This window comes from Perissodus microlepis, chromosome 3, assembly GCF_051167445.1.
Source record: "Perissodus microlepis isolate ML-2025 ecotype Zambia chromosome 3, ASM5116744v1, whole genome shotgun sequence".
Classification (NCBI taxonomy): Eukaryota; Metazoa; Chordata; class Actinopteri; order Cichliformes; family Cichlidae; genus Perissodus; species Perissodus microlepis.
Genome location: NC_140463.1, coordinates 30,607,222 through 30,626,820, shown reverse-complemented (window position 1 = coordinate 30,626,820; position 19,599 = coordinate 30,607,222). Strand labels below are relative to the sequence as shown.

Here is a 19,599-nt window from a genome sequence, read left to right as displayed (position 1 = left end):
TGATGGACGTGTTTGATCCCATAACAGCAACATCCGCCCTCAACACCACCCGGATGTCACCAGCTGAGGAGAAGCAGAGAGCAAAGCTTATAACGGTAAACACAGAGAAAAGTCAGTCAGTTTGAGTGGAAACAGCATCAGCACAGAGATTGATGAGTGATTCGTCTGACTGCAGGGCCGATCGATATACTGTACTTTATTATATTTTTATTATTGAAAATGTGTTAACACCAAAGGAATTTCTCAGAAAGGCGAAAGTTGCACATCTTTGACTCTTCACAGATTCTGTTCTTCAGTTTACAGTGACGCTCTTCATCAGTGTGGACTTCCCTCTGACATTCACCTTCACAGACGGACCTACCTGTGCTCCAGGTGTATTCTCCGCCCACAGAGGTCCTCCTCCTGTTACCTGGAATGTCGCGCCTCACTTTGGCACACAGTCTTGTGCAACCGGAGAGTTACAGCCCCGTAACTGAAAATCACGTGATTTCAGTAAATGAAACCAGTAACCGCGTGTGTGTCCGTTGCCGCTCACCTGTGGAGATAAACGTGGCAAAGATGGGCAACAGCGAGACAAAGAAAAGAACGACCGCAGACTACACAGGACCCCAGAGCAACCAAGCGAGAGTTAAAAGGAGCTTAACTTTAAATCCTCAGAAGAGAAAACAGTCCGTCCGACTGAAAAACCGCCCTGCTAGTATAGATGGAAGCACCGGGCTTTGGGATGATTTTGATCCCTCAAGGCGCAGATACTTGGAAACTGACCTGGACCTTTACCACGAACTGCAGAACCATCTGGAAAATGCACGGCGGAGGATGAGAGATAAGGGCAAAAAAGACGTTTCTGGAGGTCTGGACGTCAGTTTGGTGACTGGAGAGGAGAAATGTTACGACCCAAACGACACCACCCTTACATTTGTTGAAGGAGACGATGATATGGACTGTAAGTAGTCAAAGAACCAGATAAATACTTTCAGATTTGACAGCATGGGCTTAAAAGATTTTTATAAGTTAAGTCTTCCTTTTTGTCTCATAGTTGAGGGCAGAGATTATAAATCTCTGAGAGCCCGGATGTCCTGCGGTCATTCTGTCACCCCCATGTCTCTCACCAGCTGGTGTCACCAGTTGCTGGACCAGGTACCACATGTTTATTATTAATCAGATTCTGAAGTATTAGTTCTCCATTGTCTCTATTTGTCCTTCTTGCACATTTATCTTCCCAAATTTCCACATAAATTATGAAATTTATTTTACATAATTTAAAATCTATTTCTAAATCTATTATAAACTCATTGGCCAATTTGTTAAGTACACCTTGTTAGACTTGCTTTTGCCTTCAGAGGTTTTGAAGGAAAAGTTTAAAAGAATATAATTCGACAGGTGGAAACATTCCTTGGATGTTTTGGTCTATATTGACTCAACAGCATCACACAGTTGCTGCAGATCCTGTGATGGGAATCTTCCATTCCACCACATCCCAAAGTACTTTATTGAATTGAGATCTGGTGGCTGGTTGCAAAATGGGCAAGAAAATATCCCATGTGGATTGTGGCCTCAGTTTCCCATTCATAGCTGGCAGGTGTGGTCTTCTGCTGCCCATGTGCTTCAGGGTTCAGTGTGTGGTGCATTCAGAGATGCTCTTCTGCATAACTTGGTTGTAACAAGGGTTGTTGCCTTCCTATCAACATAACAAAGTTTGGCCATTCCCCTCTAACCTCTGACATCACCAAGACATTTTCACCCAGAGAACTGATGCTCACTGGATATTTTCCATTTTTTTATTCTCTGTAAACTCTAGAGTTGGTCAGCAGTAGATCAGTCCGTTTGGCACCAAAACCCATGCCACTTTCAAAATCAATTAAATTAAATTTCTTTCTCATTCCGATGTTCAGTTTGAACCTCGGCAGCTTGTTTTGACCATGTCAGCATGCTTAGATGCAATTAACTGATTTCTTTTTGATCCCTCAGGGTGAGAGCCGATTTGTGTGCGGCCAGCCTGACTGCAATGCTGAGTGGTCACATGAAGAGGTCTGTAAAATGGCTCTTCTGACTCCTGAAGAAATCAAATACTTTGAAAAAAAGATGCTCAGCAGCACTGTCATGAATTACCTGGAGGTCAGCGATGTATCAGCAAGCCGTGGGAAATCGTGAACACAACATCGGCGTCAGGGATGTGAGGAATGTGGGATCCTGGCTGTGCCTCAGTCTAAGCCCATTCAAAAAGGGGCTTACTGGTGGTGCATGATGGCACTAAGAGTAAAAACATTTCCTGTCCTCGCTGCAGGGTGGAGCTCTGTTTTGCTTGCCTGAGGCTCACTGCAGACCGTGCTTCACCTTCTAATGCTTGTTCACTGGTGTAGCTCGAGGACAACCCTTTAAAGCAGGCTGTGTGGGCTTCAACATTTAATGGTTTGATTTTGTGATTTCAAGAAATGAAACACGTTTTGTACTTTTCTATTATTTAAAAATATCTTTTGGATGCTGATTTTCTCATTTAAATGGGATAAGATAGACAGACTCTGATTAGCCGCTGACAGTATTTGAAAAAGGCTTGAAAACTGATTAGATAGGTCAAAACCTAAGACTGGAACCAGCTGCGTTTCCAGTCCACTGTGACTTTTTTATATTTTCTCTCTGATGACCTCACTCTGACGCTGCTCTCCTCTCTGATCTAGCCACAAATAAAGAGATGATATTTATTAATTATAACAACAATACAACTTTTTATTTTGCTATTTTTTAAAGCAGTGAGAGAAGAAGTTAGAATAAACATTTGTGGTAATTTAGCAAAAACTAATTTTTACTAATAAAGAATATTAGTTGTTAAACTAGACCTCTGTTCAATACAACCTGCTTGTGTCTCGTTTTCAATATCCCTGTGTGCCTGAAAGCATAAATACATGTATGAAGACAGTACGGACATGTGTTTGACAGTTTCTGATTAGCCTGTGAAAGAGGACATCAATGCTTTCAATTCTGTGACACAACATTAAGCTGGGAAATCACTGCGTCCACCTTCTGGTAAATATAAAGATTGGGATAAAGGGCTACTTCAGAAATTGTCTTTGGTTCATTCAAATGTTTAAGCATTATTTATTTTCCTTTACTTGTTTGATACATATTATGCTAAATCAATTTTTTTCTTTAATTGTTTGTCTTTAACAACTTCAGGCATGTGCATCACTGTGCAAAAGTCTTGAACCACCATAACTTTTGCTCTCAGCTTCTGTTGGTGTGACCCAAACTATATTCTACAGGCTGAGATTTAAAAAGCACAAGTTTAATTCAATCATGTTCGTGTTGGGTCACAGCACTAGGAAGCAGCAGCTTTCTGCCAAACTGGTTTCAAAGTATCTGTCAGTTTGCCAGCAGGTGTTTGTTCTGTCACGTCCCTTCGTGATGAATGACAACAAAGAACCTCGAGGTGGGAAAACAGGCTGACTTTGTGTCCTGTAAGTCTCGGCAAGTCTGGGCACGCGTTTTTCCAAGGAATGTCATGACATTCATATCTACATTTGCATCTTGTGGAAATAATATGCTCACTTACAATAACAATCACAGGTCATTTTTCATCTGTGTCACTCCTGTGAGATGACAAAACTGTTCTAGAGGAAGTGTTTTAAAGGAAATTGCTCGTTCGATTCTGCTGGATCAGCAGTAAGACTATCTCTAAATTACTGAACCTAAATGTTCAAAAGTAAAGATGGGGATAGTTTGGAGGTTTAATCAGTGCAAAAAAATCAAAATACAGTTAAAAATTGACAATTTGTTACCATATATTTGATTATTTTACTGTTTACCCTCATCCTCTTTGAATTTACATTGTATTTAATGCCATAAACAAGTGTAGGTTAGAGAAATATCCATGACAGGGAAATGATTTTGATGGACGAAACTAACATTTAGTCGTCAAAATCACATTTGACAAAAATGAAAACTGATTTATGGAAGTATAAATCCAGCTTCTCCATCTCTGTGGCTTGGGTTTTCCCCTGCTGATAGAGAACTCCACAGCGAGACAATCAAAGGTAGAACATAAAAACACCCCAGGAAATAAAAGTAAAAGCAGTTTTTTAATTTACTTTAAAATTAAAAATTTAGTCTTTGCCCATTCCTAAGAACAGGCTTTCTACAGATGACCCTGCTGGTCAGGGGCCACCATGCGTGTTCTGAACATACATGAGCGACATTTCCAGCAGGACACCATCAGTGCAGCCAGCAGACACGCTGCAGCAGTGAAGCACAGCGCTGTGGATACAGGTGGGTCTGTGGGTGGTCTGAGGGGAGACCAGGTCCCATCATGGGCTGAGGTAGAAATCTCACTACACAGACAAAGAGAAATTAAAATGAAGTATATGTTGCTTTAACAGACGCCGGGGCATGTTTGAAGTTGTACTCACCATCTGATGCATGCAGGAAGTGTCCTGACATCATCTAAGGGAGGAGTCACATCAGGGTACAGACATAACCTCCTGTCAGGGCAGAAAACTGCACCATTGTATCCTTTAATCTGATGCAAAAATAAATCATTTTTATACATATGAGATGTTGACTGTATTATCCATTAGGATGTTTTTATACCAAGATGCTCTTAATCATATAAATGTGGTAATAATAGAAACATCTGTATGAATGAAACAGTTTAAATGCACAAAAACTGCAAGTTTTAACTCTCTGAATTAATGCTCATCCAAAAACACATAACACTGTAATAAGCCTTTATGTTATTATACCTGAATGTTGCCCCCTGCTGGACAGTCCACCCACTCAGAGCCAAACACCTGGATCTGATACCTGTTTGGTCCGGTACACCTGTGCCTATAACACCGGCCCTCCACAGAGCTGCTGACCTGACTCTGGTTCTGAAAGACAGACGAGAAGTTACAAAGGATTCAAAAGAAAGGGTGAAGAGAGTACAGGGGAGGACCACACACACACACACACACACACACACACACACACACACACACACACACACACACACACCTGTGTGCTGAGGCTGGAGAGAAAGCATCTGCTGTCAAAGCCAAAACTCTCCCCGCTCAGTTCATCTTCAGCTGTCCACCTGCTGCTTTCTTTTTTCCAGCATTCACTCTGAAGTGCGAGATTCAAAACGTGTACTAAAGATAAATACATAACAATAATAATAATAATAATAATAATAATGTCCTCTCATCTTCAGTGTTTAGTGTGAATGCACGAAGATGCTGAGCTTACTCCATTCTGCAGGGGTTTATACACTCGACAGCCCTCCAGGTATTGGTCAGTCTGGCACTCCCCCTTGTGGAGATGAAGAAAATGACATCCACGTCCACTGAGTACAAATAACACAAACATTTAAGACAAAGTGACAGAATTTCTGTATGAAAATATATGTTAACACTATTACTTTAATTTACCTTCCAGTGCAGAAGAAGGATGAGGAGTTATCTTGGCAGGTTGACAGGGAGCCAAACATGGCTCCTTCACCTATTAATAAGTCATAAAAAAATGTTTATTATTTTAAAAGTATGATCACAGAGTGTCTATGTTCAGCTTTTGTTAAGTCTCCTGTTATGATGATGCAGTTTTCAGTGCATTTTCTTCATATTTCAGTTTCCTTACCGTCTCCCCAGACCAGACTCTGAGCCCGGCTCAGGTCGACGGTGTACCACCCCGTGTCCTGTAATGCAGCTAAGGTCACTGGGTCGATCCGAACTGTGCTAGGATCCCCGAGCACTGCCGACATAATGGAGCCCTGCAGGATCCGGGACTCCCAGTGTGAGGACACCCTGCCTGGAGCTGCGTCCTGAGGGGTGAAAGCACCGTTAGGTTTCCTTTTTAGTTTGTTAAAGTTTTCTGCACTTGAAGCTGTGCAGTACCAGGTTCTCCAGTGGCCCTCCCAGCTCCGGATCGCTGGACACCAGGTGCTTCTGCAGGGCTGAAATGACGGACGGGGTGTAAATCCTCATGTGGCCGGATCCGTCAGAGTGACTCGCTTTGCCTCGAGGAGAACAATCAGCACCCACTGCAGGATCCAGCAAAGAAATCGCTGATAAAGAACCACCTTCTGACCAAAGCATGTGATCTTTAATGAAGGTCAGACTCAATACACTCTAACTTATTTTAATGAAATAGTTTTTTTCTTCATTTTAATCAGATTTGAGTGTTCTTCTTTGTGCGTCACCACTTAATATTTGCATTTTTAATTCCCAATTTTTGTTCTTCGTCCACACTTTGCACAGTTTCAAAGTAAAGTAAACACACTTTTGAAGACACCAGCGCATGTGTGGTTAAGTAAGGATGAATGCTTATATAATATCAATCGTGGTTAGATTTTATTATAATAACCTCACTCACACACATTAAGAAAAATGAATTTTTACACAATTATTACACACTCACCATGTGTGGTTAAATTACAGTTAAAAAAAGGATAAAGTGGTGTAAATGATGTGTTTAAAAACCTTGGGAAGAGGAGGAGGAGTAACAGTCTCTCCAGGTGCTGAAGAGATCCTTAGAAAATCCAAGTGCATGGAACAATTCATGAATGACAGTCTGGAGAACAGAAGAATATAATCTGTCATCATGATCCATCCTTCTCTGTTAAAACAGCCACAGAAACCTCACTTTTCACATCATGTATCCATAAAAGTAATCGTACCTGTACTGTAGTCTGGTGGCTGTATGTGGCTCCTGTCAGCCGGTCCCTGCAGATGACCACCACCCCAGCTACAGGTCGCCCGTGACTGTCCGTCTGGCAGTGAACAGCGTAGGCCAACACACTGGGCTGAGGAACAAGAAGATACACTGAGGAGGACGTGAAAGCCATGTGGGCGAAGTTTAATTTAGACGCTTTAAAAAAAAAATTCTTATAAGAAAGTGGAGAAATATATGATCAAATAGAGCAACAATTTACTGCTGTTTTCAATCATGAATAGAAACTTAATGAAGAAATGTCAAAATGTTTTAGGACTGCTGGGATTTGAGTGGAAAAAAATGAAGTAAAACTAACTTTCAATGGTTTTATATCAAAGATTTTTCTGTTATCTGTAGGTTTGCACCTCTGCTCTGCACTTGTCTGTGTCCTGTACATGGAGGTAAAGCAGGAAGTCGGTATCAGGGACTCCAGCACCTTCAGGTCTGAGAACAGTCCTTTTGTGTGAATCGGCCTCGGGGTAAATATCACATCCAGCCAGGTGGTCGTCTGGGATCTACTGATGTTGGTACTGTATTATTCAGAAGCAGCAGTCTAGTACATGCTGTGTGTGGCAGCAAAAACATTTGATACTCACGGTCGCATCCAGGCAAGTTTCATTTCCGTAGTTTTTGTTGGCTCTACCACACCTGGGAGAATAAAAAGTCTGCTTATTTCCATTTATTTGAATAAGTTAACAGCTGATAGAGCTCAGAGATACGGGATAGTACGAGTGAGCAAATACAAACCTGTTGGTGACTTTAAATACATAGTTACTTGCACTAATGTGTACATTTCCTTTTAAAGAGTGAGAGCATTCATTAACTTTGAAACATGGTGCGTTATCCTGCTGGAAGCAGCCAACAGAAGGTTAGCAACAATACTCAAATGATACTCAGCTTTTATTAAAAAGTCGTCTGGATATTTTCTCTTTTCTGGATAATTATCTGTAAACTCTGGTTTTGTGGTTTGTGGGAAAAATATAGAAATATTTAGATAAGCTGCCTGACACCAACAACCATGCCACCTTCAAAGTCACTTAAATCACCTTTCCTCCTCGTTCTGATACTCAGTTAAATTTCAAGAGTGCCTTTTACCCATGTGTACATGTCTAACTGCATGTCATATGATTGGCTGGTTGGATTTTTGTGTTGTATGTAAAATAAGAATATAGGGGAAAAAATCATTTTAACGACTCAAATCTTGCCAGAGATGTTTGTTTGAGGGACTGGAGCTACACTCGTGTGCACTTACCTGTTGTAGTTGATAGTATTTGAATCCCTCCAGAGAAACTTGCAGTATTTGTTGATGTCTCTGCTGAGCAGTAAAGGGCCCGGCACTCTGTTCACTGTTAAAATGTCAGCAGATTATGAGAGTGTGTGTGTGTGTGTGTGTGTGTGTGTGTGTGTGTGTGTGTGTGTGTGTGTGTGTGTGCGTGTGTGTGTGTGTTCAGATCCGAGATTTACTATATTGTCACTGAGCACTACCTCAAAGACACAATGCAGAATGAAATTACGCTGCACAAGCTCACATAAAGACATAAAAATGTCAGTACAGTTTAGAAAGAGGCAAGAGTAATAAATAAATGAATATAAACTCAGTGTTACTTATTTAAAAAACACAAACACAAATATTCAGTTATCGCACAAGACAATGTTGATTGCAATGAAATTTCTTTGTTGTCAGATTTGTGGAGTGTAATAATCTACAGCAGCGGTCTCCAACCTTTTTTGCGCCACGAACCGGTTTATGCCCGACAATATTTTCATGGACCGGCCTTTAAGGTGTCGCGGATAAAAACAACAAAATAAAACTAGTACCGGTACCGAAAAAAATAAAATTTATTCATAACACACGTGAAAAGACCCAGGAAAACCGATTAAACGATAAAAACGATAACAAAATAACGCTGAAAACTGATAAAAACCCTGAAAACCATACATTTCACACCTGAGCCTCAACTCTCGCGGCCCGGTACCAAACGACTCACGGTACCGGTCCGAGGCCCGGGGGTTGGGGACCGCTGATCTACAGCACACCAGCTGTTTCTGTTCAACAGTCACCTGACAGTAAAGAAGACACCACTCTCACAGCTTCTTCCACCGCTGCCTCCAGCCTTCCTTTCTCAGCCTCTGATAGGCTGTCGCTCTCTCTCGGAATCCAGGTCCGGATCCTCATTGGCTGTGGTGAGGTAGGAGTAGGTGAGCCAGATTTTCCCAGGATGCTCCTCTGCTCCTCTGACCTTCTGAGCCTGAGCTCCTTGGGTGGGCTGTCTGTAGCTCTGACCACTCTGACCTGAACCTGAAGCTCATCAAAGACGCACCTCTGCAGGGCTCCTGGGAGCTCCACCACGACCACCATTACAACCAGCACCATCCCCACCCAGAGGTTCGAGGATGGAGGGGAAGCCATAATTATGGTGGAAACCTATTTCAGGGTAACAGTGAGGAAGAGGAGATGATGTAATGTTTCAGATGGCCGCTGAGGCTCCCAAAATATGGCCGTGAATTTATTTGATTTTATTTATTTCTGTCATTGTGTCATGTATTTGTACTGATTATAAAAAAGGATCAATAGTATTATTCTGACAATTTGGGGTTAACTGTAACATCATTAACTCCAGCTCCTCCTCTGTCTCCAAACCATACATCATAGCAAATCTTGCTGCCATGTTGCAAACAGAACAGTTAAAATAATAAAGTAACTGTAAACACCGAGTTCTTCTGTCTGCAGCTTTGAGCTTTCTTAGGTCAGTAATGACCAATCAGAGGTCCACAGAAGCAGCTACATGGATAGATTCACTCAAACTATTTAAATAATAGTAAATTACAGTTTAAAACTTTCAGAGTCTCTAGAGAACAAGTTTGGGCTGGCACGATTAACTAAAATAAATACTTCATCAGTAGAAATAGTTAAAACAAACAAATCAAGGTTTTGAGGTTTCAGCTCACTAAAAGCTGGCTAATAGCTGCAACTGTTTAATAAACATACTGAACAGAAAGTGGTTACTAAATGAAGTGAAAAGCTGTTAAAGAAGAAAGTAGTGAATGGAAATCATAATGAACAGCTATGGATAAGCAGTTGAGTTTGCTAAGCACAAACACTAAGCAGTAAACAGGAAGCAGTCCAGATCCTGTTTGATGCTGGTTCAAGTTTAAACATGAAAGGCAGTGATGAAGAAAGAGTGCATGAGTCAATCTGACAGGGCTCACAGAAAGGTTGGGAAACCTCATCATGAATAATCTGAAGTAAGTAAGGTTTTTCCTCAAACAGGTGTGTAACTAGACTGTGTGGTGCAGGGTTTTGTAGAGTGTGAGGTCTGTTAAACAGGAATGTAATGCAGAGCGTTTAGATCTTGCTTTCTTTAGATGTAAAGGAGATTGAGTCATCCATCAGGCCACAACAGAGGTTATCGCGTTGAAACTTGCACGTGGGGTGCTGTGTAGAAAACCGCTTCAATAATTAAATGGAGTCAGTATTATTACCTGGTAGACGGCTGCGACCTCAGTCCATCTGTGGAGTTTCAGAGCTCTAAAGTAAAAGCATTTTCCTTTTATCCTCCAAACCAGAGCAATGAGCACAACTTCTGCACCCACCAAGAACAGCTCTCTCCTTCTCTCTGTGGGGAGTCTGTGTGAATTACCACAGATCCTTTGAATACAGAGCACAAAGAAACATCTCTGACATGTCTCACTGAGGTGTCAGGTGGCACCCCCACAGCGGATATCCCCAAAAAGAAAACACAAAAAAGACAAAAAAATATAAAACTAAAAGTGCAAATCGTTTAATCTCAGCCATATTTTTTTACTTATATACAGTGAAGTTGACCCAAATAACCCCCCCCCCATTTATCTGTAAATTTAAAACTGTCCCTCCCCAAAAAATACATTCAACAAAGCAAAACAGGAACAATTTAAGGAAACAGAGACAAAACCTGCTAAAAGAAAAAAAAAAAAAAAAGACCACAAAACTCGTAATAATAATAATATTAATATTAATATTACAAATGGCACACCACAAGTCTGCTGAGTCGAAATGTGACCGAATGCTGTTGAGTCTCGTCAGATGTGAGGTTCTTTTGTGAATTTGGAGGCCCCCCCTCGACCCTTTTTATCACTAGGGTGCCTCATCTTCCTGTGCACACCTACACACATCATAAAATCAGGCACCAAAGAGATTGTCTTTTGATACGTTTGCTTTTTGTTTTTTTGAAGGTTACATTCATTCACCGGGGGAAGAAGTATTTAAACACGCAGTAATGTTGGAATCGATGTGCACTAGAACGAGTGTATCCAAAAAGTTATTGCCAGCTTGAAGAGTACACATGCAGTTTTTTTAAATCCGTTTTGGAGTGAAGTCACCATGACGACGTGAGGAAAAAGTGACCCTCATTGTGTGCGTGTGTGTTTCTGCATGCAGTGTGTGTTCAGGAATTCTCAACATCCTTGAGGTCTCTGCAGGAGGCTCCTTAAAGGCACTTAAAAAGGGGGGAATTTGTTTCGTGATATATCATGAGACTGGGTTCAAGTGAAGACACTCCTCATGTGCAATCACACTCCGCTGTCTACGCGAGACTAAAACGCAGTTGCATTCACACAGTCGCAGTCACACAAACACAACAATTTCCATTATAAGAGCTATAATCATTCAACCTGACAGTAGCCTGCCTCAGTATCTGGATAGGGAAGATTTTTCTGTGCAAAAAAATAAAAGTTCACCTTCTACGTGCAGCCCAGCGTTCAGTAAGTGCTCACGCATAATACTCATCTGCGCTTCTTCATCGGCCGTGCCGTTCGTCTGCATTTTCTTAAGGAAGTCTTTTTTTCTTTCTTTAAAAATACTCTATTCATATATGTCAGCAACGCAAAGCGATTTAAAAAAAAAAAAAAAAGGCACCAGACTGGCACAGAGAGGAAGAGTCCCACCGCCGGCCGCTCCTGTGTTTCAGTTCAAACGAATGTGGAAAGACTGGTGGGAGGTAAAGTAAGAGGGAGGGGGTGGGAAGGGGTGGGTGAGGAAGTCGTTCAGGTGAGCATGGGCACGTCGTCTTCTGAAGTGTTGTCCTCCGAGAGGGGGATGAGCAGCACATCGTCGTCCGAGGAAGAGGAGGAGGAGGAGAAGGAAGGCGAGGCAGAGAGGGGCACGTAGTTGGTGGAAGAGGGCGAGGCTCTGAAGCGGGAGATGCTCAAGCCTATCGTGTGGAAGATGGAGGCCAGAGATGGGCTACTGGGAGGCACGGCAACAGGGGGAGTGTGGGGGGCGTCCACAGGTGGAGCTGGGGGTGCGTAGGGAGGGGGAGGGGGGAAGGCGACAGGAGGAGCTGAAGGCAGTGGCAGTAAAGGAGGCGGAGCTTCCAGCTGGTGCTGCGCTGGCTGTGCCAACAAGCCGAGTTTCTGGGCCACCGGCTGGTTGACCGCCTCCACGGCTGATGGGGAGCTCGCGGGCGTGGAGCGAGCTGCTTCTTGGCCTGATGTAGCGCTGTCTGACTGCTGCTGTTGCTGCGCCTGCTGCTGGTTGGAGCTTGACGACTGAGTCTGCCTGGATGTTGATCTGGGGATCAGACCCCACCTTCTCATGCGGCGAACAGCCCGGCGGATAAATCGGGGCCTACGTCTGCGGTGTGGGGAGCTGGCGGCATCCTGGCGAAGCAGCTGCAGGATTCCTCTCAGAGAAAGAGTCGAGGTCTGACAAAGACACACAGAGCAGATTGTCTCAACTACCTTCAGCAGCTCATGTTCAACATCCTAAAATCCTTATTAAAAATCATCAAACCTGCTGAATTTATTTACGCGACACTAATCAAAGTTTGAGCTTAGTGTAGGCGGCTTCAGCTAATCCCATCAGGCAGAGCCAGCCACTTTATCCCTCCGCCTCCACTGCCTCAGCTGTCTCACCAAGGACTAATAAAAGAAGCTCAGAGTAAACTTGCACAGTAACAGCACATTAGTTTCATCTTAACACTCCTCCAACTTCAGCCCACATCCAGCTGAGGATCAATAAGGCTGCTATAGATGAGCTTTAAGACAGAGAGCACTACTACACATTAGAGTGTGTGGTTTAATGTAGTAACAGCTATCGGCTTTTCTGCGTTTAATTACATTTATTAAAGCCCTTAAATCAAAAAGCCTTCAATAAGATGTTGATTTGTAGGTTTTAACACATTAATTAAAATTGAAGTTAGTTAATCGGTTTTTCCTGCTGAAGTTTCAACACTTGGGTTTTTTAAAAAACGCCTCTAAATGCCTTAAATGTATATTGTAACTGTGCAGGACAGGCTGCAGTCAATCACACTATAAACAAATGAGCATGATCTAAAATCCTGATAGGATCCTGGATTGGTGAAATCCTGACAGGTGCGTCCATGCAGGCAGTTAAAAATCTCTGGCGCTCTGCTCTCTCACCTCATTGGGGTTTTCTATGGGGAAGTCCTCGACTGGGGGGATGATGCCCTGTGCGATCAGCTGACCGTAAGAAGGCGGGGCCTGCTGCTGGATGAGCTCCGCCTCGTGGCGGTTGATTGGCGCAAACATGCTGTGAGAGAATAGAGGCTCTTTTAGATGCAGTCACACACATTGCAAACTTGCAAAGCACATTTTGTTTTTGTTTTGAAGCATCATGCAGATCCACATAAAGTATACAAATATAAAGTCTAGAAATAGATTTGACTCTAAGAGGTACTATTAAAGGTTAAAAAAAGGTAAGCTTTTAATACACTGCAGGTTATTGGTTCCTGTTGTTGTACATAACTCAAGCATTTAGCTGACAACAACAACAATGAACAGGCTGTTTTTTTGTTTTTGTGTGGAGTGTACTGTCAGTGTCGTAGGAGGCTGTGCTATCCATCTGAGAGTTACTGTCTGGCAGTTCTGGCAGCAATTAAAGCCAGAAGTTAGGAAAACAATGTCTGAATCTCCTGACTCATCATCTGAGATTATCAGCACAATATATGAGTCAGTCTTTTCTTCTTTAAAAGTGGCAAGAAAGCCTCATTATGCTTCATCAAAGGAACGAAAATAAACTAAAGCAGCTACTTTGTAGAGCAGAAGAGCTTCGGCTGCAAACCTCAAACAAAAACGCAGCAGAACCATTCAAAGACTTACCTGTACTCCCTCGTCCTGAGCGAGTACAGTTTACAGGTACAGCCCATGGCAATGACCAGAAGTAGTCCGCAGACCAGGCTGCCCACCGTTGCCGCGGTGATGACCTTGCGGGGCAAGATTACCGTGCAGTTGAGCTCGTCTGTGCCGTCCTTGCAGTCCACCTGGCCGTCGCAGCGCCAGCTCTCATACACGCACCTGCAGAGGGAACAAAGAGCCGTTTGTTACCAGAGCAGCCTGGAAGAAAATGAGTGGCAGGTTCAGTTTCACAGAAAACATCAGACGCCGCCTTAATTAAGACTCACAATAAAACCACAATGCTGTAAACAAGGAGAAGTGAAACAGGCTGAGTTAAAAGGATCCCTACGCTTAAGCTCAAAACTTTCCCATACACACTTTGTGCTTTTGTTACAGAGTGAGCTGCATTTAGAAAAAGGACGTTGGCCGATTTTAAGACACTGTGGCTTTTGATAAAACATGCAAACAATGGCAACTAGTTAACATTGCACTATTGCAGGACTACACAATAAATAGCAATAGCATCATTAAAAATAATCACAATAATGTAAAACCATAATAAATAGCTGTATATAAATATAACCAGTATCAATGCTTTTTGGAGGAATGCAGAATCTCTACTGTCAACATTGCATATTTATTTCCTCATACGTAACTCTGTGCCTGTCACACACTGCTGCAGGATGGGTGATATTTCTACAGAAAAACAGCAGAACCACAAAAACCACAGCAAAGTCAATTTAAACTCTAAGATGGTCATATGTCACATACAGACACGCCCGAGCCTGAAACTCCACCAACCTGAATGGTTATGAAACAAAGCAAAACAAAAACAGCAGCACCCGTTTCCACGGTGAGTAAAATAAGCATGTAGAGGGTGAGAACGCCCTCTGACACAAACCCTAGTGCACCTCCTTACTCCTTTTATGTTGTGTGTGGACACTGACCTGTCGCTGTCACAATGAAAGGTCCCCGGCTGACACACGGTGCAATCCCTCTCGTCGCTGCCATCAGCGCAGTTCAGCTGGTAGTTGCATCTCTCCGTCAGTGAGTAGCACTGCGGTTTGCTGGTCGCTGTCGTCCTCTGTCCTGCCATTCCACAGGGAAAGTGATTCGGACTGCAGTTCCTGCAGCCCTCCTCGTCCTTTCCGGTCTCGGGACAGTCCCACTTCCCATCGCAGTGTTGCTCCTGTGTAAAACAACCTCCTGCCGCTCCCCCGCACCGACCTTCCCACGGAGGGCAGTAGCCCTTAACATGAAACGTGGCGTTAAAGTTGGAGTTCTCTGTGCCAAGAACTCTTTTATACACCACTGACATCACGCCGGTGTTGGATTCAACTTGGACCGATTTGGAATTGGAGGAGCTGGTAATCTGTGAAAATGCAGAAGGGTTTTCAAAAAAAATAAAAAAAAATAAAAAGAGAAAAACATTTGCCAGTAATGAATGTTTGGGTTGGGAAACTCACGATTTTAATAATGTCTCCTTTGCCTTCCTCTCTGTTGTAGATAGTGAGTCGGTCCCCAAAAGCTAGCGTCAGCTTTTGCAGTTCCAGACTCAGCGGCCTGGAGTCCTCAGGATCCAAAGTCCAAACACAGGACTGACTTTGACCCTGACAAGCTGGAGGGGAGAAGGTCCCATAAAAGGTCTGAAGAAGCCCTCCACAAGGACAGTCACAACCCAGTTCGTCGTTGTCATCAGATTCTTCATCAAGACACTCCACCTGCCCATTACAGCGCCAGGAGTGGGGAAGGCAGCGACCCCCGTAGCATTTAAAAGATGTTTCTGGGCAATCGCCTTCATATGGATCTGTACAAAGGGAAGAAGATGAAGGGAACATTTAGATAATAATTGGGGGGAAAAAGAGCTGGAACTGCAAGCAGGCACATGTCAGGACGTCATACCTCTGGCATAGTTCAACAGAAATGATGACACAGGGAACATATGAGGGAGGAAGTGGTGCATCACTGTAATATTTCCCCCTGGGAGCTCGATTGGCTGCGGCAACTTAGAGCCACACAGGATGATTGGATCACCTCCAGCCGATGAGTTTATAGACACCCATTCTTTCTTACAGCGGACAGAAAACTGAGAGAAGCTGTGGAAAGATTTGCAATAAGAGAAAGTTTGTATCAGTGAACAGTTTCTCAATCGCAGACACTGCATCTCAAAAACTTTTGTTTTTGTCTTTATTTCCATATCTGGGTCATTCATTACTTCATAAACGATAACAGAAAATGATCAGGCAATATTAAGTATTTATATACTTTTAATATAGCAAAAACAATCAATGCATTGCACATCTGGTATATTTACTCTGCTAATAATTATCCCAGGTCACCTAATTTGCGGTAAAATAATTGGGAGTCAATTATTTAACGTCTTCGAGCTTTCAAAGTGTCATCTCCTTTATGTGCCACCTTTGAGCATCTGTACCTGAGAACGATCGGCTCATCTTCTGGACCCGTGATGATCCAGCCGTCGGACATTGAGCCGAAGCAGAAGGACCAGCTGTGGTAAACAGAACTCCTGATCACTCCCACCTTATCGTCCACCACCTGAAGGGAGCGCCCACAGTGGGCTGTGATAAACACAAGAAAGTAGAGTTAATAAAAGCAGTTCCCGGTTTTGCGAATAAATTAAGTGTTGTTGTTGTTTGATGTTGAACCTGTCAGGTGTGAAGAAAATGTAAATGTAAATGTCACTAAACCATGAATGGTGTTGTTTATTATCACTGTGGGCTTGAGGCATATTCATTTTCATAACATGATGAAACATGCAATGACTGGTTTTCCTTACATGAGCTGAGAGCAGGCTCAAAACGGCTCCATGCTGCAGAGGAAATAAGCAAAAGGAGAACAGAGCAGGTGCTTTATTATCGCCACTCACACAGACTGTAAATGCTGTATGACACGAAAAGTTCAAACATGACCTTTGGTTGATAAACATTTCAAGCAGCCACCTAAGAGAGATACACAAACAGCCAAAAACTCACTCACCTGTTATGCAGAAAACCAGGAGGGCAGGGAAGCTGTAACTGATTTTCATTGTGGTAACGTTTCTTTTTTTTTAATGTTTAAAAATGTTTTTTAATAAAAAGTTAAGAGGGGGGGGTGGTAAAAAAGAAATATTAGAAAAGTGCCATGGCAGGAGGTCTTGTTCAAGAAGACTTTGCCTGTAGAGAAAAAGAAAAGATGAGTGAGACACATCTTTGATCTGGGTGAACGACTATCAAAGTTTGGCTGGACGACAAATGAGAAACACAAAAACATCTGAGCCAACACTGGCTATTTTAATTTGTTTATTATCCATCGTAGTCATCGTAAAATAGCCATTTCCGCAATCAAATCCACAATAACTGCTTCTCTGAAACAATCAGCTGTCAGCAGCAGTTATAATGAGTAAGTTTTTAAATTAAGGAGTAACGTTTAGATGCTCCATTGTTCATTAGGCGTTTGATGTGTTTTCATGCCGGAGGCACTTCCTCATGCAACCCCCTTCCCCAAAGGGGATTTGTATCTCCTCCTGGCATCAAACCGGCAATCTTTCCCTTGTTAGGTGCAGGTGTAAGCCACTAGAGCATGTGTTTAAGAGTAACTTAAACTATACTGTGAGTAATGCATACTGTAGATATAGCAGAATATAGTCATATGTAAGCTGACGGTGGAGCAGAATTAAGTGTCATCCCTGGACTGAGTTTATAACTAGTAATAAACTGGGCGTCCATCACTTCTTATCTTCATATAAGGATTATAACATTTTTAATTCTATATTAATATTACACATGCTACATTTTATAAACTTCATTATTTATATTGAAAATGGTTTAAAACTACCTTAGATCATTTGTTACAAGGTACTTTTAAGATAACCACAATTACAAAAATGACAGCAGCGGAAAAATGCCTCTGCGTTATGCAACACACACACACAAGCACCAGCATGTATTAATACACACGAAAATAATCAGTTACTGAGGAAGTATCAAGGCAGGAAAACTCAGCAAAGGCCCCTTGAACACAGATGTTATTTTGATCTTTATTTACACACAGTCAGACGTAACACCCGACACACACAGCGATTTCCTCCCCGTAATCTTCTCAACAATGACGCCAGAAACGCTCCCATTTCCGAGAAAAAAAACCCGTGAAAACTAACACCTTCCTCCCTTCTTCTACATCCCACTAAGATAAAACTATACCGAGATCGAGTTCTGCTTGATTAAAGTCATATTTATGTCCATACGTGTTAAGATTGCGACCACAGATTAGGTAACGCCACAGTTTCGGTTTGGAGAAAGGAGCAGCTGCTCTCCTTTACAGCTTTAACAGCTAGTTCCCAGCCTAGCTAAAGGCTAACGCCAAATCTCACTGCTCGCGTCGTTTAAAGGGCATTTTTCAAAACGCGACACCCCCATAAAAGCTCTGTGAGGACAGCACGAACGGCTTAAACACACAAACCAACTAAAATATAGAGTCCAGAAGCAGAAATAACACAAGTAATTCATAAAAAAGTACAGAGCCCTTACCATGTCGGTCGGCCTTTCTTGTTGACAAGTTCGAAGCTACTTCCGTATATCACAACTCGTGACGTAGGGCAGGGAAGGCGGGGCTTGTCATGCTAAAACCGGAGCCGCTGAATGGAGCTGCAGGTTTACTACAGCTTTAATCCTCATTCATAAAATATGTTTCTCTGTATATATATATATATAATTTTAAATATCAAGCGGTTATACTGAATTTAAAACAAACTCATAGTGTTTTTTAATATAGCAAATTAACGCGTATCTACAAACTACATTTGCTGATTGGACACGGTCTTAAAAGGTGAAATGTGCATTTGTTAACACAAGGTGTCAGTATCAGCTGTCACAAATATCCGATACCAGGTTTAATTCATAAAAATGGAGTCTGATTTGAATGAACTTTATTCTACTGCCAAACTTCACCAGTGATGCTAGAAGAAACAGAGCAGTGAGAAAAGTTTATTTATACAATACAGAATAAAATACAATTATTAAAATAGGATGAATAGATAAAACTAAATAAAGGCAAGCCTGAACAAGTGGGTCTTAAGTTCCTTTTTAAAGGTATCAACATGAGTCTGTCCACGAGTCTTATGTCCAGTGGAAGCGTGTTTCACAACTGAATTTAAATGAAAGGAGAAAGAAAGTTGATTGATTGAGTAATTAAGTAAGATAAGATAAGATAAGATAAGATAAGATAAGATCTCATCCCTGCACTCCAGAAGACCTCGTTCTCCATAGCAGATACTGCCTGCTCTGACCTTTCCTGTAGATGACCTTTGTGTTGTTAGTCCAGTCCAGTTTATCAGTCAGGTGAAAACCCAGATACTTATATCAGTCCATGATCTCAATGTCCATTCTCTGGATGTTTGCTGGTGTATGTGGAAGATGTCTGCAGCTGTAGAAGTCCACCACCAGCTCCTTGGTTTTCCCATTGTTGATCTGGAAGAGGTTCTGTTGGTGCTAGTCAACAAAGTCCTCGGTCAGTTTTCTGTACTCCCTGCAGTCCCCATCAGTGATGAGGCCAACAATTGCTGAGTTATCAGAAAACTTTTTTAGAAAGCATTCGGCAGAGTTGTAGAAGTCTGTGGTGTTTATGGTGAATAGAAATGAAAATATGCACAATGAAGTCCATTTGTGCCAAATCATATCCAATCAAAGAAAACCCGAATGACGTGTCTCCCTGCAGATGTTAGATTTTAGGCCTGTGACGTCTAAGTCATCATCAGGAGTGACCATGAGCAATCATAACATTTCATTTTGTTTATTTAAGTTGTTGTCCCAA

At 42.3% G+C, this 19,599-nt stretch overlaps 3 protein-coding genes across 3 annotated transcripts; 1 reads left to right on the top strand and 2 right to left on the bottom strand.

Moving 5' to 3' along the window:
• The first annotated feature begins 414 nt into the window (after positions 1-414).
• On the top strand, positions 415-2,337 carry LOC146391153 (uncharacterized). The gene is made up of 3 exons (XM_084924004.1): positions 415-943; positions 1,037-1,137; positions 1,969-2,337. The coding sequence occupies exons 1-3, from the start codon at positions 415-417 to the stop codon at positions 2,149-2,151; spliced, it is 813 nt and encodes a 270-aa protein (XP_084780130.1). The 3' UTR covers positions 2,152-2,337.
• Positions 2,338-2,829: 492 nt separating this feature from the next.
• On the bottom strand, positions 2,830-10,368 carry cirop (ciliated left-right organizer metallopeptidase). Its single transcript, XM_084924005.1, has 14 exons — positions 8,740-10,368; positions 7,931-8,024; positions 7,275-7,326; positions 7,044-7,193; positions 6,644-6,769; positions 6,447-6,537; positions 5,862-6,007; positions 5,605-5,788; positions 5,400-5,469; positions 5,218-5,314; positions 4,987-5,094; positions 4,734-4,862; positions 4,401-4,510; positions 2,830-4,322 (listed from the first exon to the last, which is right to left on the bottom strand). The coding sequence occupies exons 1-14, from the start codon at positions 9,086-9,088 to the stop codon at positions 4,130-4,132; spliced, it is 1,899 nt and encodes a 632-aa protein (XP_084780131.1). The 5' UTR covers positions 9,089-10,368; the 3' UTR covers positions 2,830-4,129.
• A 76-nt stretch (positions 10,369-10,444) lies between these two features.
• Positions 10,445-18,381, bottom strand: lrp10 (low density lipoprotein receptor-related protein 10). The gene is made up of 10 exons (XM_084924003.1): positions 18,318-18,381; positions 16,789-16,964; positions 16,589-16,621; positions 16,226-16,370; positions 15,694-15,887; positions 15,258-15,598; positions 14,739-15,163; positions 13,777-13,971; positions 13,078-13,207; positions 10,445-12,360 (listed from the first exon to the last, which is right to left on the bottom strand). Exons 2-10 carry the CDS (start codon positions 16,835-16,837, stop codon positions 11,701-11,703), a joined length of 2,172 nt encoding a protein of 723 aa, XP_084780129.1. The 5' UTR covers positions 16,838-16,964; positions 18,318-18,381; the 3' UTR covers positions 10,445-11,700.
• Between the last annotated feature and the right edge of the window lie 1,218 nt (positions 18,382-19,599).

What these genes read in the sequence shown, in the direction of transcription:
- LOC146391153 (XM_084924004.1), top strand. Translation starts at nt 415, where the DNA reads ATGTCGCGCCTCACTTTGGCACACAGTCTTGTGCAACCGGAGAGTTAC. An exon ending in AGGAGACGATGATATGGACT is followed by an intron (nt 944 to 1,036) that starts GTAAGTAGTCAA and finishes TTTGTCTCATAG; the next exon opens with TTGAGGGCAGAGATTATAAA. An exon ending in GTCACCAGTTGCTGGACCAG is followed by an intron (nt 1,138 to 1,968) that starts GTACCACATGTT and finishes TTGATCCCTCAG; the next exon opens with GGTGAGAGCCGATTTGTGTG.
- lrp10 (XM_084924003.1), bottom strand. Translation starts at nt 16,837, where the DNA reads ATGAAAATCAGTTACAGCTTCCCTGCCCTCCTGGTTTTCTGCATAACA. An exon ending in CCTGGTTTTCTGCATAACAG is followed by an intron (nt 16,622 to 16,788) that starts GTGAGTGAGTTT and finishes TTTCCTCTGCAG; the next exon opens with CATGGAGCCGTTTTGAGCCT. An exon ending in CTCAGGACGAGGGAGTACAG is followed by an intron (nt 13,208 to 13,776) that starts GTAAGTCTTTGA and finishes ATTCTCTCACAG; the next exon opens with CATGTTTGCGCCAATCAACC.
- cirop (XM_084924005.1), bottom strand. Translation starts at nt 9,088, where the DNA reads ATGGCTTCCCCTCCATCCTCGAACCTCTGGGTGGGGATGGTGCTGGTT. An exon ending in AATACTATCAACTACAACAG is followed by an intron (nt 7,327 to 7,930) that starts GTAAGTGCACAC and finishes TTATTCTCCCAG; the next exon opens with GTGTGGTAGAGCCAACAAAA. An exon ending in CAGCAGGGGGCAACATTCAG is followed by an intron (nt 4,511 to 4,733) that starts GTATAATAACAT and finishes TTTTTGCATCAG; the next exon opens with ATTAAAGGATACAATGGTGC.